Genomic DNA, 16,684 nt, shown 5'->3' with positions numbered 1-16,684 from the left:
CCTTCCTCGGGGGCCATAGATTCTGGTGGAATCAGTAAGACCCATGCACCCTGGTGCCCGCAGGCACCATCAGCAGCTAACACTTCTCCTCGAAGCAGGATCTGCCTCTCGGCCCCTGAGCCCTGCGTGGGCCTCCGTTTCCCTGTGTCTATACTGAGAGATCAGGTTGAGTCGGATCAAGGATTCCAACAGTAGGGTTCTATGTCCTCACCTGGGCTCCAGACTTCCTGCCGGACTATCAGTCTTATGCTTCAATCTGTGTGTGATACGTTTTGGATGATATTCACAGAGCTTATCAGATTTCAGAGGTACCTGTGACCACCGAACCACTAGGCTCCATCACCTCAGAGGCCATGCCCAGCTGGACCCTCCGGGCACCCTCCCTGTGTGTGACCCCTACAGCTGCCTGGGGAACCCATGGTCAGTCACAGAGCAGCTGAGCCCCCATTGCAAGGACCCTGGCCTGGGTCTCTCCTACTGTGGGTCAGCTGGAGGCCAGCCCTGCCTCTCTCTGAGTTGGCGACTTGCCTTGGCCTTGGCCCCTGACAGCTCTGTCCAGCTGCTCCCGCCATCCTGGGACCACCCCGCTGGAGGCCTGGCGTCGATCTGGCTCTGGCCCCAGTGAAGGCAGACAGCTGAGCCTCCCTCCCCGTGTCTCCCCTCCAGAAAAAGCTGCCGGCGCTGCTGCTGGGCCGCTCGGCAGACCTGCGGCCCGGCGAGTTCGTGGTGGCCATCGGCAGCCCCTTTGCCCTGCAGAACACCGTGACCACAGGCATCGTCAGCACGGCCCAGCGGGACGGCAAGGAGCTGGGCCTCCGGGACTCAGACATGGACTACATCCAGACGGACGCCATCATCAACGTGAGTCCCTGTCCCCAGAGACTGACCCATCACTCGGCACTTCCGCTTGCTACCACGCTCCTTCTTTAAGTTCAGCAGATCTCGGGCTCCCTGTGACTTCTGCACTGGGGTGCCAGGTCTGCCAGAGGCATTAGAAGCTGCTGCCCTGAGCTGAGACATTCAGAGATGCAGATTCTCTGCCCAAGTCACTCCCCAAACCCCAGCATTCCTTTTGTTGCTGTTAGTATCGTCACTGTAGCTCACATAGTGCCCAGCCTTATGGGTTTGCCGAGCTCTGGGCCCTTCTGGAAATGGGAGCCTTTGCAGAGGCCCCTCGTGGCTGAGCCTGGAGTGAGCCTGTTAGTCTGTGTGGGGCACACAGGTCACCCCACAGCCATCCATGTGGCCTCTAGGGCCTCAGCTCCCTTACCTGTGAAATGGGGGTGAAGTGAGGCCTTTCCCTGCCATTGGGGGTGAAATTCGATGACCCATCTCTGCGCCGGTTGGAACGAGGGTCAGAAGACAGAGCTTCAGGCACCCTTGGGTGGGCTCAGGGCTCAGCTCACATCAAGTTTCCTCCCCTTGCAGTACGGGAACTCCGGGGGACCACTGGTGAACCTGGTAAGTGTCCCCAAGGGCAGAAGCCTCTATTTTTCTGGGGCTCAGCTCACATGACAGCACAGCCTCAAGGCAGGGATGGAACCCTTAAGAGGGGCCTTGGATCTGTACACCCAATGGCTGGGCTGGAGGCCCGGGAGGAGGATGTGTCCCCATGCACATGCTGCCCTGGCCCCCTGAGGCCCCCAGAGCAGCTGGGCTGCCCAAGGAAGGAGGATGACCCAGAACTGTGGCCAGGCAGGGCCACAGGCTCAGTAAGGACCTGGGGCAGGGGACACACAGGTCAGGCCTGCTCACTGTTCTGGGTCCCCCATCCTTGCATTTACGTGTGTGCTGAGGGGTATCCTTGTCCTTTCCCAGTCCCCTTGCCCCCCCCCCCAATGATCCCATGCCCACCCTGGGTGCCAGGTCAGGCTCATTCTCATCCCAGGTGAGATTTCTAGAATATACCAGGAGTTCAGGTCAGAAATCCATTCAGCTCCTGGGGCCCCGAAATCTCGTGTGCCATCCCCACCCCAGGAGCTCCTGTCCATGCTGCAGCGTGTCAGATGTGAGCATGCCCGCATGATGTGCAGAACAATGAGGGGACTCTGGAGGAACCCAGGCAGGGAAGGCTTCCTGGAGGCGGGAACACCTCATCTGGGCCATGGAGAAGGGACATGCAGGAGAAAGCGAGTCTGGGGAGAAGGCACAGCCGGAGTGGGAGGGCTCAGAGGGTGCTTCACCCTGTCCCCGAGCGGCCTTCAGGCGCTCAGTGGGAACCACAGCCCCAGCATGGGTGTTCTCTGTGCCTGGGCTTCATGCTGGAGGACGGAAAACGGGTGCACACCAGGCTATGTCTGGTGACCCAGGCTGTAGCCTTGAAGGGGGTGCAAGGTAAGTGTGGAGTGGGAGGCCAGTTCCTGGGGGACAGAGAGGGTGGGGGGCTGGGAACTGCCATGGCCACACACTCCTAGCCCCACTTCTAGAAGGATGGATGAGAGAAGCTCCGGTCCCAGGGGCCTCATCACCCCCTCCCTGGGTTGGGGGTGTCCTCCTCAGTGGGCACTACTTGAGGGGCAGACCATGAGCTCCCTGAGCCAGGGAGAGGACGGGCCGGGTTTGGAGGGAGAAGTGAGGTGAACCCCAGAGGGCCTTTCCAGGTCAGGAAAGGGAGCCCCTCCTCCAGGGGCAGTGATGACCGGCTCGGCCCTGGGAGCCGGGGGTGGACACAGTACTCGGTACTCGGGCTCCGGGGTGACAGCTCCTCTGACCTCCCCTCCCAGGACGGCGAGGTCATTGGCATCAACACGCTCAAGGTGGCCGCCGGCATCTCCTTCGCCATCCCCTCCGACCGCATCACGCGCTTCCTCGCAGAGTTCCAGGATAAGCACATCAAAGGTAGAGTGGTGCTCTGGGGGCTGCTGAGGCTGGGAACCCCTTCCTTCCCTGCCCACCCCAGGCCCGTCCTGAAGTCCCCAGAAGCTGTGGCCTCTGTCTTCCTCCCCTTACCTCTTGGCCCCGGGCACCCCTGTCCCTCCCGATGCTCCCTTTCTAGCAGGGAAGGGAGGGGTCTCCCACCCACCTCCCACCCACCTCCCACCTCCAGTGGCTTGGGCCACCAGGCTCCACTTCTCTGGGCTGCTGCAGACAGAATTGGTGTGTCCTTCCTCCCTCTCTCCCTCCTCCCTTCCTTCCTTCCTTCCATCCACCTATCAACCCACACTTCTTTCTATCCACGCATGCACCCACCCACCTATCTACCCATCTGCCCTTTTACCCACCCTTCTACCAGCCCCTCACCCGTCGCCCCTCCCTCCTGCCTTCCTACCACCCGATACTCTGCTCATCCCCAAGGACTCCCCCTTTCTGCCTGCTGGTCATACGCCTGTCCAGGAGGACAGTCTCTCCTCCAGGGGAGTGGAACCCAAGCCCCCAGTCCTTGGAAAGCATCTTCCACTCAGCTCCATCTCCCTGTCCACGTAGGGATGTCCGGCTCTCCCTAGCCAGGCCTGGATGGCCGTGAGCACGCACCTGAGGGGAGGCTTAGGCCAGGCATGGCTGACTCTCCCCAGTGAGGGCCTGCCCATCACCTTCTTAAGGTTGGTGGTCACAGCTGCCTTCCAGAGGAGGGTCCTATGTCTCCTGATCTCAGGAGCTTTCCTGTTGCCCTCCACTTTCCCGCCTTTCATTCTAGCCCAAGTGAATGTCTCCCTCCCACCATTTTGTATCCCGTGCCCACCTGGCCAGCGTCCAGACCTGGGCCACTCCACTAGTGCCACCTTCAGATTGCTTCCATGTCTTCTCCCAGCCCCTTCACCAGCAGTTCACTGAGAGCAGGGGGCTTCCCCATGCTTGCCTGATCCTCCAGGATCCCACCAGCCAAGCACATGGAGCCCAGTGCAGCCAAGACCAGTGCCGTGAGGACTGGTCACGTGAAGAACCCCTGTTGAGAACTCCATTGGGCTCATCGGTGTCCCTCATGTGAAGATGGCCTGGAGAGCCAGTCTTCCCTGCAGAAGCTGAACGTTTCTTCTCTTGGACGGGTGGGGGAGGGGCATCTAACCCCACATCTTTTCTCCTTGGCTGCTAGGAAGCTCAGAACTTAACCCAGGGTTGCACCTTCCTACCTGTCATAGCCTTGGTGCTTTCTCTAATAACTGAGCTTTTCTAGTGTAATTATCCTCCCCCATAAGGGTGTCCTTGACTTTGGCTCCCTTCCAGGAAATTGGTGGCTCTGCCTTTTGTACAGACTGAGCTGTTGGGTGACTATTTGTTAGAAATCAGATGATAGCATCCCCTGGCTTCTTGCCTCACTTCCTCTCCCCTCTTAGAACCCACCAGGGGCCAGCAGGGCCCATTCCTTTGTTGGGCAGAGACTCTCCCTGTCAGTGCTGACCTCACCCCAGACACCCTGGGAGACTCAGCCCCTGTCCCCAGAGCTGTCTCCTCCCCCAGGACATGTGGACTGGTCAGAGAGCCCAACAAATCTTAGCTGGACGACTGAATCTATAATTTAAAGCCCTTCTGAAGTTGGTGTTCGCTTCTGCTGTTTTGTCTTAATAAAATCATCAAAATACTTAAACCAGGTTAATCTAAAGTTCTTTAAAACAAGGCATGCTTAAGTTAAACCAAAGAGACATTAAGGGGGGTTTCTTGTTCCTGTGTAGGGCTATGGAGCACAGAGGGCTCTGGGGGTCTCTGGAGGGGAGAGGGAACACCATGCTGGTCCAAGGGAACCTCAGCTTCAGGCTCCAGGAGGGTTTGGGGGTTCACCCCTGGGGGCGTTTGGGTCAGTGGGGCTGGGTGGTTATGGATGTCAGGCCCTCTGTGAACAGTGGGTCCCATCCAACCTGGGGAGTGGAAACATGACTTGTCTCCTGCCCTGGGGGTCTCTGTGGCCTGTGTGCCCAGGGAGAGCTGCGGGGAGGCACTGGAAAGCACATTCCCTGGCCTCCAGGATCGGGCAGACTGGGGACACCTGCGGGTGAGATTGTTTCCCCTGGACCAGGAGGCAGCAGCCAGAGGCACGGGTGTGAGGGGACAGCACCCATGCTTGGAAGCCCACTGTCTCTTCTCCAAGGTGCCGGAGGCTCTCCTAAGCTTGGCTCGCCCCAGCCCAGTGGTCAGGACCAGTGGCAAGCGTTCCCTGGCTTTGTGAACCACACACCAGTCCCTAGCATGTGGAACAGGAAACAAAGTCAGGCCCCCCAGCCCACCACCTCCAGGTTCCCAGCCCAGCATGCGGGACCCTCCACATTTGGGTGATCTCCCTGTGAAGGAGGAGATGCAAGGTTGTCTGCTGACCCAGAAACTCCATCAGGCCACCGTGCCCCAGCCCTACTGCCCAGGGTTTCTGGAGAAGCCACATCTGGCCAAACCTGCTGGTTCTGGGGTGTGCAGTGGGCTTCCAAACAAAGGCCCTAACGGGATGGCTTCTGCCTCACAGTGGGCAGGACTGCACCTTGGCCTGGCCAGGGTGCTGCTCACGCACAAGCACCGGAAGCTCAGGCTCCTTCCTGTTCTGAAGCGTGACCTTGGGGCTCTGGGCAATGCTGACCAGGGGCCAGCACCAAGGCTTCTGCCCAGGTCTTTTTCCTACCTCTGAGGACCTCACCCTACCTGTGGATGAAAATGCCATCTAGGGAGTGACTCCCAGATTCCAATCTCCAGCCTGGCCCCATCGCGGAGTGCTACACCAGGTTATGCAGCTGCCTTTGCTTCAAAGACCCTTCCCAGCCAAGGGGTCCTTTCAAAATATAGGGCAGACCATGGGCCCATCTCTGCTGGGAAGTGTCCTGGGGCTGTACCTGCTGGGGGTAAACACCAGAGCCACCAATCCAGCAGAGCTGCCAGCAGGCAGCTTCCCCTCCCTCCCCACCCCCAAACCTCCTGGCCTCCTCTCACTCGGGGCCATTGATCCCGACCATCGACCATCGATTTTCTGTGCGAAAATGTCAGTTGAGATTTTGCCCACTTTAAAAAGTTGAGTTGTTTGTGTTTTTCCCAGGTTTTGAGAAGGGTCTGGATGCATTCTGGATGGGAGCCTTTGTCAGAGAGATGAGCTGAAATGTCTCCTCCTGCTGCTTAACTTTTCATTCTCCTGATGGAGCCTTCAAAGAGGGGTGTTTTGTCAATTTCTATGAAGTCTCCATTGCCAATTTTTTTTTAATGTGTGTGGAATTCTATCTAAGAAATCTTTGCTAGCCAAAGGTCAGGACTATCTTCTACGTTTTCTTCCAGCAGTTTACTTTCTGAGGTCTTCACATTAGGACAATGATGCATTTTTAACTAATTTTTTAAGAGTGCGAAGTATGAATCAAAGTTCTCCTTTTTTTTTTTTTCCTGCCTTGGAGAGTCAATTCCAACATCATGTGTTTTTCTCCACTGAATTGCTTTTGCTCCTTTGTAGAAAGTAGAATGAGCCCTTTCTGTCCCACTTGTCTGTCGGTCCTGAATATCACCTCTCTGCTGTGTTTTCAGGTCAGGTGACATCAGTCCTCCCGCTTTGTCCTGCCTCCAACATTGTTTTGGTTTTGCATTTCCAAATGGATTTTAGAATCAGCTTATCAATTCCTGATTTCAATTTCAATTGTTTCAGTTGTTCAATGTTAAAGTTCAATTTCCGATTGTTCGTTACCAGGATATACAAGTAAACTTGATTTTCATATGTCAGTTAATCATAAGAGATCCCATGACATTGACAGCTTATGCTGGTAGGAATTCCTGTGGGTTCTGTCAGATTTTGCACACAGATGGTTCTGCAGTCTGTGCACAGAAAGAGTTTTGCATCTTTCTTTCCAGTCTAGATGCCTTTTCTAGACTGGCTGGAGTCTTCCTAAGATATTGAATAGGAAGGTGGTGAGAGTGGATGCCTGGCGTCCTTCTTGCCCTTGGGGGAGAAGTCTCGAGACTCTTACCCACAAGTAGGATGCTCACTCAATGTCTCTTGAAGGTGTCCTTCATCAGATGGAAAAAGTCCCCTTGAATTCATAGTTTTTCCTAGGAACAGATGGGGTTAGAAGATTTTGTCAGACACTTTTCTGCGCCATTTGAGATGATGGCTTTCCTTTGTAGTCTGTTAATGTGAATTGCGTTGGCTGATTTTTGAATGTTAAACCATCCTTGCATTTCTGCGATAAAGCTCCCCCATAGTGATGTATTGTCATTAGTATATATTGCTGGATTTGATTTGCTGAAAATGTTTAAGTGTTTTTTGCAGCCATCTTCATGAGGGGTGTTGGTCTAGTATTCTTTCGCAGTTTTGGGTACAGGATGATGGTTGGGTGGTTTTTAGGAAGAACACCCCTCCTGTGCCTCTTGTCTGTCCTCAGTTCTCTGCTATAACACAGCTTCACTTCTGACATCCTGGTGACCAAATGCAAAGGGATCCCCTGCACCAGCAGTCTGCCCTACCATTTCACCCAAGTCTGGCACTGTCTACGTGGAGAGGGTGTCAGAACCCATGGCTAAGGTTGCACAAAACCACCCCCACTTCAGGTGCCAATCACAAGTCCAGCCTTTCGTCTGTACTTCTGGCCCACCAGCTGGAGATGTGGGGTTCCCACAGACTCCTCCTTGGTTTTGATCATTTGCTGGAGCAGCTCACACAGCTCAGGAAAACAGTTTACTTGCTACATTGTCAGTTTGTGTGTAAAGAGGTAGAATTCAAGAACAATAGGAGAGGTGTACAGGGTAGGTCTGGGAAAGGACAAAGAGCACCTCCATGTCCACCAACCTGAAAGCTCTCTGACTCTCCCTCTTGGGGTTGTATGGAGGCTTCACTGTGTAGGCATGATTGGTTCAATCACTGCCATTTGTGATTATGTTCACCTCCAGTCTCTCACCTCTCCCCAGAGGTGGCATGGAGGTTGGGGCTGAAAGTTCAACCCCCTAATCACATTGTAGGCTTCCTGGCAACCAGCCCCAACATTAAGGTCTTCTCAAAATCACCTCAGTAACATACACTTGGGAGTGGTTGAAAGGGGCTTGTGTTATGAGTAACAGAAGACACCCTTTGCACATTTATCACTGTGAGGCTATTTCAGGAGCTGGCAGCAAAAAGATGTCCCCAGAGTGCTTGTCACAGGGAATTACAGAAGTTTTAGGGGCCATGTGCTGGGAACCATAAATGAAAACCAAAACATATATTTCTTATTATAAATCACAACATCACAGAAGTATTCACTCATTTTCAGTTTTCCAGAAGAGTTTCTGCAGAGCTGATACTATTTCTTTCCTAAACATTAGGTAGAGTTCTCCCGTGGGACAACCTGGCCCTGACGTTTTCTTTGTGGGAAGATTTTTAACTACAAAATAGAGATGGGGCTTCTGTGGTTATCTGCTTCTTCTTGAGTGAGGTTTGGCAGTTTGGAAAATTCAAGAAATGTGTGCATTTTATCTGAGTTGTCAAATGTGTTGGCATCCAGTTTTTCATAATTACATCTTCTTACCCTTGCAATACCGTAGGCTCTGTGGTGATGTCTCTTCTCCCATGCCTGATCCTGAAATGGATACTTGTCTTGTCTTTTTCTTTTCTCTTCTTTTGGCTGATCAGTCTGGCTGAATCCTTATTGATTTTATTGATCTCCAAGAATAAGCTTCTGCCCTTTATTTATTTTCTGTTTTGAATTTGTTTTCTACCTCATTGATTTCTAGTCTTTATTATTCCCTTTCTTCTGCTTACACTGGGTTCATTCAGTCTTCTCTTTCTAGTTCTTATGGTGAAAGCTGAAATCACTGATGTGAGACCTTTCTTCTTCTCTGATACTGGCACTCTGGTACTATTAATTTCCCCCATGTGCTGCTTTACCTGCACCTCACAAATGTTGATGTGTTGTTTTCTCATTTTTATATAGTTTTAAATACTTTCTAATTTCCTTTTTGATTTCTTCTTTGAAGATGAGGTATTCAGAAGTGTGTTATTTCGTTTCTAAGTTATTGGAAATTTTCTAGATACCCTTCTATTACTGATTTCTACTTTAATTTCATTGTGGTCAGAGAGCACGTTTTCATGATAAGCCATTTTAATTGTGTTGAGACTTGGTTTTGGTTCCAAATATGAAAATGTTATTTCTGGGGCTGAGACACCTCCTAAGTCACAGACTGGCAGAGCCAAGGGGATAGAGCTGCCAGCTTGGGAAGCTGTGTGTTTAAGTCTCCCAACTGGAGGGCTTGGCACATGGCCAGTGCTCACTGGGCATTACTGGCTAATGTTATCATTTATGGGGAAGGCAGAAGAAGGTAACAAGTTCATATCTGAACAGGCAAGTTTGGGGAGCCTGCGAGATGGAGGCTGGAGAGGAGACCTCCAATGGCTGCTGGGGTTTGGGTGTGGGGTTCAGTGGCAGAGCAGCTGTGGGAGCTGCTGTGGTTGCATGGGGCCTGTGGGCAAGGGTGAGCAGAAAGTCACCAGACTAGGCAGGACATCTCTGAGCCCATCAACAGCAGCCTGGAGGACAGAGACGATTCTATGCCTGTGACCACATGGGATGGATCCTGCTGCTTTTTGCTCCCCGGGGGGGGGTGTGTCCCATCCCACCTGGCCCCTCAGGGAGGGCAGAGGCTTTAATAGTACCTCTAACAGGGTCCTGTCATGTTTTGTTCCCAGATTGGAAGAAGCGATTCATCGGCATACGGATGCGGACCATCACATCGAAGTGAGTGTCTGAGGATGCAGCCTTGCTGCCCATCCACCCTCATCCCTCCCCTCTCCTCCCAGACCCCGCCCAGCTATGCCCAGCTGCCTACAGGTGTTTCTGTGGGCCAGAACACTCAGATTCCCAAGCCTCTGCTCAGGCCAGCCCTCTGCCTGCAATACCTTTCCCCACTTTGTCTAATAGGTTCCTTCAGTTCCCTCAGGAATCCATTCAGGTGCACCTTCCTCCAGGAAGCAAGCCTTTGTGGCTACCATAACAAATTACCATGGACTTGGTGGCTTTAGACAATAGGAATCCATTCTTTTGACATTCTGGAAGCTAGTGGTCCAAAATCAGGGCATCAGCAGGTCAGTGCTCCCACTGGAGGCTCTGTGGGGAGAGTCCTTCCTTGCCTCTCACTGCTTCTGGGGGTTCCAGGTGTTTCTTGGCTTGTAGTCACACCACCCCAATCATCCACACGTGGCCCCTTTCTCTTATAAAAACACCAGTTCTTGGATTTATGTCTCACCCTAAGTCAGGATGACACTACTTAGATATCCATAACCAATAGAACTTTAAAGACCGTATTTCTACACAAAGCCACATTCTGAGGTTCTCGGTGGACACGAATTTTGGGGGAACACTGTTCTACTCCCCTTGAAACTCAAGTGGAGTTTCCCCCCTGTATAACTGTGCTTCCCTTCCAAGCATTGCACTGGTCCCAGGGGATGGAATTACCTGTTGTGCCCTGCTCCCCTCAACTTTGAATCTGAACTCCTTGGGAGTGAGAATGGTGTCCTACTCATTGGTATCACCTCTGTAGCAGAGTGGGTGGCTGGAAACACTGATAGTAAAATAAAGGGTGGAGTGTGTGAGGGAAAGGAGAGAGAGGGAGAAGGAAGGGAAGCAAGGCGAGAAAAATTTGCCAAGTCAAGTCCAAGGATTTGGAGAAGGAGGAGGAGTATTGTGCACTGTGGGGAGAACTAAAGCATGCTCAATTGATTATACCCTCAAAACTATACAGTCCCTAAAATGATCATTCTTCCCATTTAATCAACTCTTAATCTAGAAATTAAATTTGACAGCCATTTGTAATCCAGACCAATATACCAAACTTTCTATTAAATGTGTTCTTTCTTTCTGTCTTTTCATCCATTCACCCCTCACACCATCTGTCTATGCATGCATCACACCGTCCGTCCATCCATCCATCCACCCATCTCTCCATCCATCCATCCATTGGTTCATCCATTCTTCTACCTTTCCTTCTTTCTCATCCCTCCTTCCACCCACCCTCCCATCTATCCAACACCCTCCCCTATCCACATTTTTAATCTACCACCTTCAGTAGACTTTCTCTTGAGGAGCCCATGTCAAGTGAGCAACACTGAGAAGAACAAGTGACAACCCAGAGTGGTCAGTGGTAAAACAGAGTAGTGTCAGGGTCCAAAGGAGATGCCTCTTCTGGCCTAGGTGGTTGGGGGGAGAACGGCAGAGTTTTGTGCCACAGAGTTAGTTTAGAGACTCAGAAAAAGTGCATTCATTGTGAAACTTCTTTTTCAGTTTGGTGGAAGAACTAAAGGCCAGCAATCCAGACTTCCCATCAGTCAGCAGTGGGATTTACGTGCAAGAGGTTGTTCCAAACTCACCTTCTCAGAGGTAGGCCGCCCTATGGGAAGCATGGACGCTGGACAGGAGGAGGGTGGGGTTTCGTGGGCATGAGGCCTAGGGTGGGCCCACTTCGGTGACCTTGCATGACCTTGAGCCCCGTCCCAGCACATGACATGGCACAGAAATGGCAGGTGGGATTCTGGTCTATCGCCTAAGCCAGAGTCAGGCTGGAGAGATGATGTACCCCCTTAGAGAATTGGCAGTGCCCTTCCTTAGCCCAGCATGTCCTTTCCTTTGGGTCTTGAGAGACAGAGTACTGGAGAGCACCCCCCTCCTAGAGCTCAAACCCCAATCCAGCCCAACTTCCACCAGCGCAGTGGGCCCACCTGGGTCTTCCTATGCCTGTTTCCCCATCTGCAAAATGGGCAGTTGGCCTACTCTTCCTCCCCTGAGGAGGCTTTGTCAAGATCAAATGAGACAAAGTACCATGTTCTTTGAAACTGCCAGAGAACAGCTGACTGTCTGCAGCACCATGAGCTGAGGCAGCCCATGGAGTGCAGATACTTCATGCTTGTACAGCTGATCCAGGCCCCAGCTCTGTGTCTGAACGGTGGGTGGGCTGCAGTTAGCAGTCTTCATAGAGATCCCCAGAGCTGGAGGTCATGCTCGGGGGTCCATGAAGGGCGAGGGCAGGGAGTGGGGTAGAGAGGAGCCAGGCAGGCCGGCCTCCAGCCCCACAGGGCCCCCTCCACCAAGCAGGACCCCTCTTCCTGTTTTCTGTGGTGCCGCTTCAGAGGTTGTATGGGGAGAAGTGGACCCTGGAGCAGAGGTGCTTGGTCCGCAGCTGGCCTGTAGTAGAGTTGTTGAAACATAGGTCTGTGAACCAATGAATAGCCACCAAACTCAGTCCCCTTATTCAGGGTTTCAGCAGTTATGGGGAGGGACCATGGGCAGGCTTCCTTAAGAGCCAGAGCGGTGGGCTCAGTGGCAAGGATGGCCGCTGCCAACCAAGGCTGCCTAATGAGTCAGCCCTCACTGCAGCCGGGACCTTGGAATCTGCAGCGTGTTTCCACGTCGGACTGTAGAGGTGGAAACTAAGGCTCAAAGGGGCCAAGGCCTGCCCTGCAGCAGCCCAGCCAAAAAGACTGCAGCCAGAACTTGAACCCAACCCTCATAATGTAGAGAAGAAGCAGGCTTACAAAGCACTAGCCTATGGTAGGACATGGGTTTCCGGCTGGTATAAACACCTTGCAGTCAGGATGTTATTCTTACCCATTGAAGTGATTTTTCTTAAACCACTCCTGTTCGATCAGATTGTCCCCTGAGTGGGGTCTGGGCCTCGCAGGGATGTGCGGTGACTGGGTATCTCTCCATTGGCAGAGGGGGAATCCAAGATGGCGACATCATCGTCAAGGTCAACGGGCGCCCTCTGTCAGACTCGAGCGAGCTGCAGGAGGCCGTCCTGACTGAGTCCCCTCTGCTGCTGGAGGTGCGGAGGGGCAATGATGACCTCCTGTTCAGCATCGCGCCAGAGGTGGTCCTGTGAGTGTGGGACACCACGTCGCTGAGTGCCAGAGCCTGCATTCCGGGACAGGTGCTAACCCAGAGGTCCCATCCAGAGCTGCTGCCTCCCACAGGGTCAGGACAAAGGACCATGGATGGTCCTCAACAGAGCCGGTGGCCTCCTCCTGGCTGTCCAGGGGCAGAGTCACAGGCAGTGTTTGGCCAGGGACCCACCTCAGCCTTCGGGAAAGTTGGCTTCCAGATCACAGTACCAGGGGGCAGCCGGATGTCCCCCTCATACAGATGCTCCTGAGGGCCACCTTCCAAGTGCCCGGGATATTTCGAACATTCCTTTGGAGCTCCCCGCAGGTCCCAGCCTCCCTTCTATGGCCCTGCCTTTACACCTGTCCAACCTCTGTCTAAATGCCCAACCTGCTCTTACCCCACCCTCCCCTCCAAGTCTCCTGCTCAGGTCAGTGCCCCAACCCGTCCTCCCCTTGGAAGGCCTCCCAGCTCCTGCCCCAGACTCCATGGTGCCCACCACACTGAATGACCAGGGCTGTGGCATCCACCAGCTGGAGGCCCTGGAGGGCGGCCATGTCTGACCACCTTGGGGAATCAAATGTGGGCATCTGACTCAGAGCAGGCCCCGAGGGCATGTCCCCTGGCTTCCCAAGCCAAGCTCTGTGGCTGGTGATGATGTCACCTTCTGGGGTGGGACAGAGACTGGCCAGGAGCAGAGTGTCTGACACCATCTGGAAGGCTGCTCGTCCCCCGCCAGAGGTGACCAGAGGGTGCTGGGCAGAGGATGCCTCCTGACAGGGGTGGGGTTGCAAGGACTGAGCCGGCTTCGCCTCCCCTGTGCCGCTCTGTGCAGGGGCATGGACTCACGGAATCACCCCTAGAGCGGCAGGGGGGCACGTGTGTGTTGAGGTGTACATGTGAGCTTTGCTGTACAATGGATTCCCTGTGTTGCTTGTACTGTATGTTTCTCTACTGTATGGAAATTAAAGTTTACAAGCACATGGTCCTTAGCCAGCAGGGGCGCTCCGGGAAGCCCATCCCCACCAGCCACAGCTTCTCTTGAATGGAGAACTGACACATCAGCCCGCTGAGGGCCAGGGGAAACCACCCTGAGCACAGGGCCATCAGGCCAGCTCCCCAACTTTCTCCTGGTCTGTGGTCTCAGGCAAGATGCTTTCCTGCCCTGGCCTTATCCTCTTGCGGGTGTAGACAGGAAACAGCACCACCCCGAAGGCGGGAGGTGGGGGGTGCTTGAAAAGGTGCCCAGCTTGCCGCGAGCCCCAGCTAAGCTGCACTCCATGTCCCCCAAAGCTTCTCTGTGTCTGCTCCAGGTCACCTCACCCAGCGATGGGGAAACAAGGCAGGAAGAGACAAAGTGGATTGCCCAGGACCCAGCCAGGGGCAGGGGGCATTGAGAGTTCTGATTTGCCCAGGGCAAGCGCTTGCCCCCACCCCCGGGGAAGCAAGTGGGAGTGCCAGGGTGAGGGTGAGGGGCACCTAGCTGATCTGAGAGGGAGAGGCCCAGGCCTGGGTTCTGGGCCCTCGAGTCCAGGAAGATAGAGAACTCCCTGATCTAAGCCTCACAGGGTGACAGGGTCTGTCCCCAGTGAGCCGTGCGACCACCGGCCACCTTCCCCTTAGGGAGGGGTGGACAATTGCCAGTCTTCATGCCCTTCCACACTCCAAGAGCCTGAGGCTTGACAGGTCCAGATTTAAATGGGCCCGCCACAGGGCAGTTTTGGAAGGTGGCCTCAGCTAGCGTGGCAGCAGCGGGAATTCTGTGTGTACCTGGAGGGGCTCACGGGACATTCCTGGAGATGGGCATACCAGGCATCTGTGAGGCTGCACGTGTGTGCCCGCGGTGGGCCAGTGAGATGGGGAGAATCAGACCAAAGGGCACGTGGCACCCACACCCAGGAAAAGACCAGGAACTGTCGCAAGCAGCTTTTAATGAGGACACTGTGCTGTGGTTCAACACCCCAGTTTCGCAATCCTTGGGCTCCAATTACCATGTGCGCTGAGCACTTCTCTCCACACCCAGGCTACCATGAGGCCGCGGGTCTACTGTGGGGGGAGTGAGGTCCTGGCATCCGGCTGGCCTGTGCAAGGCTGAGCCACCTTGTGCCGTGCTGAGGAAAACCCTCAGGCTGAGGGGCAGAGGGCCCCGGGCACCTGAGCTACCGCGGATAGCGAGCCCACAACTGTCCCTTGCAGTTGTAGGAGACCTCAGAGGTGGCAGGGGGGTGGGTTGCAGGCAGGGTACCAACGTCCCTGGCTGTTGGGGATCTCGGGCATTTCAGGCCCTTGGCCCCAAGGTCTGCACCTGGGATGGACTGGGCTCCCTGAAAATGGCCTCCGAGGGCATCAGTGGCAACCAAACTGTCAGCCTCACCCCTCCCCAACTGCTGCCACCTGAAACCCTTGAGTCTGGAGGGAAAGGAAAGAAAGGGGGCAGGAGCAGGACCCAGCAAGAGGGTGGCCTCTGCCCGGAGAAGAGCGGGGCTTGGCCAGAAGGCACCTGCTTTGCTGCAGTCAACACTGAATTAAAAGTCACATCAAGGCTCCCGACTCAGGGTCTGACCCTCAAGGTGTCCCAAAATGTCACTTCCCACCCTCTCACTCCCTGCCATCAGCCCCATGGATGACCAGGGCCATCCCCCCTAGTCTCAGATTATCCATCTGGGAAGTGGGAAGTGGGATGTGGGGGTCTCTGAGCTCAGGAGTCAGCCAGACCTGGGCTGTGGTCTTGGCTTTGCCCTTTCCAGACAACCCGTGTTGGGGACACCAGCTCTGGGCTGCTGCACTCAGGGAGGCCTATGCCTGCCGCTTCCTGGGGAGGAAGGCGCCCTCCCCTGATGGGGGGCCTGCAGCAGTGGGATTGGGCTCTGTGGTGTTCAAGCCCTCTGTCCTCCGCCAGCCACCCAGCCCTGCCCCCACCCCCCAGCTGGGAGAAGCCGACTTCCCTGATGGTCCTCCAGCTGCACCCAGCGAAAAACAACTTTTCCAGACCCTGCCAGCTGCCAAGAGATGTTGTGCAACCTTCAGGCTCCTGACGCAAGCCCCAGTGGCTGGGTTTACAGGCCACCCCTCCACTCTCTGTCCTGGGAGCTGTAAACGGGGTGCTGACAAGGGCAGGGCCCTCAGGGAGAAGCAACCGTTCCAGCTTCGGGGGCCCCTGTAAACACCTGGAACCCAGGAAGGACAGGACCAGAAGGAACATCACACGTCCCTGGCTCCAAATGCCCCATTGGACAGGGGTGGGAACTGAGCCCCAGAGAGTAGGACATGGGATCACATGTGAGCTCCCGGCTGGCCTCTGGGGGACCAGGGCTGGGCTGGAGCAGACAGCTGTGGCCACAGCTGCACAGGACAACATCCGCTGCCTGAGTGCGTGGGGCTGGGCCAGGATCTCCAGGAGGGGCTGGTCTTGAGGGTCACGGCCTCCTCCTCCTTCCAGGGCCCCTCCCCACCCCCAAGGGGATTACTGGATCCAGAACACGGATGACAGAGATGGAAGCTCTGGAATGGGTCAGAACCAGGGAAACAGCAGGGCACCTGCCATTGTTACCCTGGCTTGAACAGTGCCTGAGGACACCTGCTCTGGCCCCATGTCTATGTGGACACGCCTGTCCCCCAGCTGCCCTGCTCTTGGTCCACAGTCTTCAGGTCTTCTGGAATCCGGCTCTGCACTCTCTCCTTCCACTCCACCTGCTTTCTCCAGCCATTACCTGGACGCTTCCCAGGCTCTGTTCCCACTGACCATCTGTCTGTATAACAATCCACAGCCAGGGAGACCTCACAGCCATGGTCAAGTGAAGGCTCCTGACACAGGAGCTTATCCTGGATGATCCAAGCAGGACCCGGGGTCACAGGGTCCCAACTGGAGGGAGACAGGATGGTCAGAGCAGAAGACGTAGGGACAGAAGCAGAAGCTGGCGGGATGTGAGGAAGGGGCTGGGGAACATAGGGAG

At 54.8% G+C, this 16,684-nt stretch overlaps 1 protein-coding gene across 2 annotated transcripts in view; it reads left to right on the top strand.

Moving 5' to 3' along the window:
- The window catches only part of HTRA3 (HtrA serine peptidase 3), a 28,861-nt gene extending 15,147 nt beyond the window's left edge, over positions 1 to 13,714 (top strand). Inside the window, exons 4-9 of one of the 2 annotated variants that reach the window (XM_032333713.1) lie at positions 667 to 861; positions 1,429 to 1,461; positions 2,724 to 2,838; positions 9,548 to 9,596; positions 11,139 to 11,234; positions 12,567 to 13,714. In XM_032333713.1, coding sequence (XP_032189604.1) covers positions 667 to 861; positions 1,429 to 1,461; positions 2,724 to 2,838; positions 9,548 to 9,596; positions 11,139 to 11,234; positions 12,567 to 12,732 — 654 coding nt within the window. In that variant the 3' untranslated portion in view covers positions 12,733 to 13,714. Of the gene's footprint in view, positions 1 to 666; positions 862 to 1,428; positions 1,462 to 2,723; positions 2,839 to 3,748; positions 3,873 to 9,547; positions 9,597 to 11,138; positions 11,235 to 12,566 lie in introns of those variants that run through there. The other variant, XM_032333714.1, reaches the window with a different exon arrangement.
- Positions 13,715 to 16,684: the final 2,970 nt, after the last annotated feature.

The sequence above is a fragment of the Mustela erminea genome, chromosome 2, assembly GCF_009829155.1.
Source record: "Mustela erminea isolate mMusErm1 chromosome 2, mMusErm1.Pri, whole genome shotgun sequence".
Classification (NCBI taxonomy): domain Eukaryota; kingdom Metazoa; phylum Chordata; class Mammalia; order Carnivora; family Mustelidae; genus Mustela; species Mustela erminea.
This window is presented reverse-complemented; position numbering and strand designations above follow the sequence as displayed.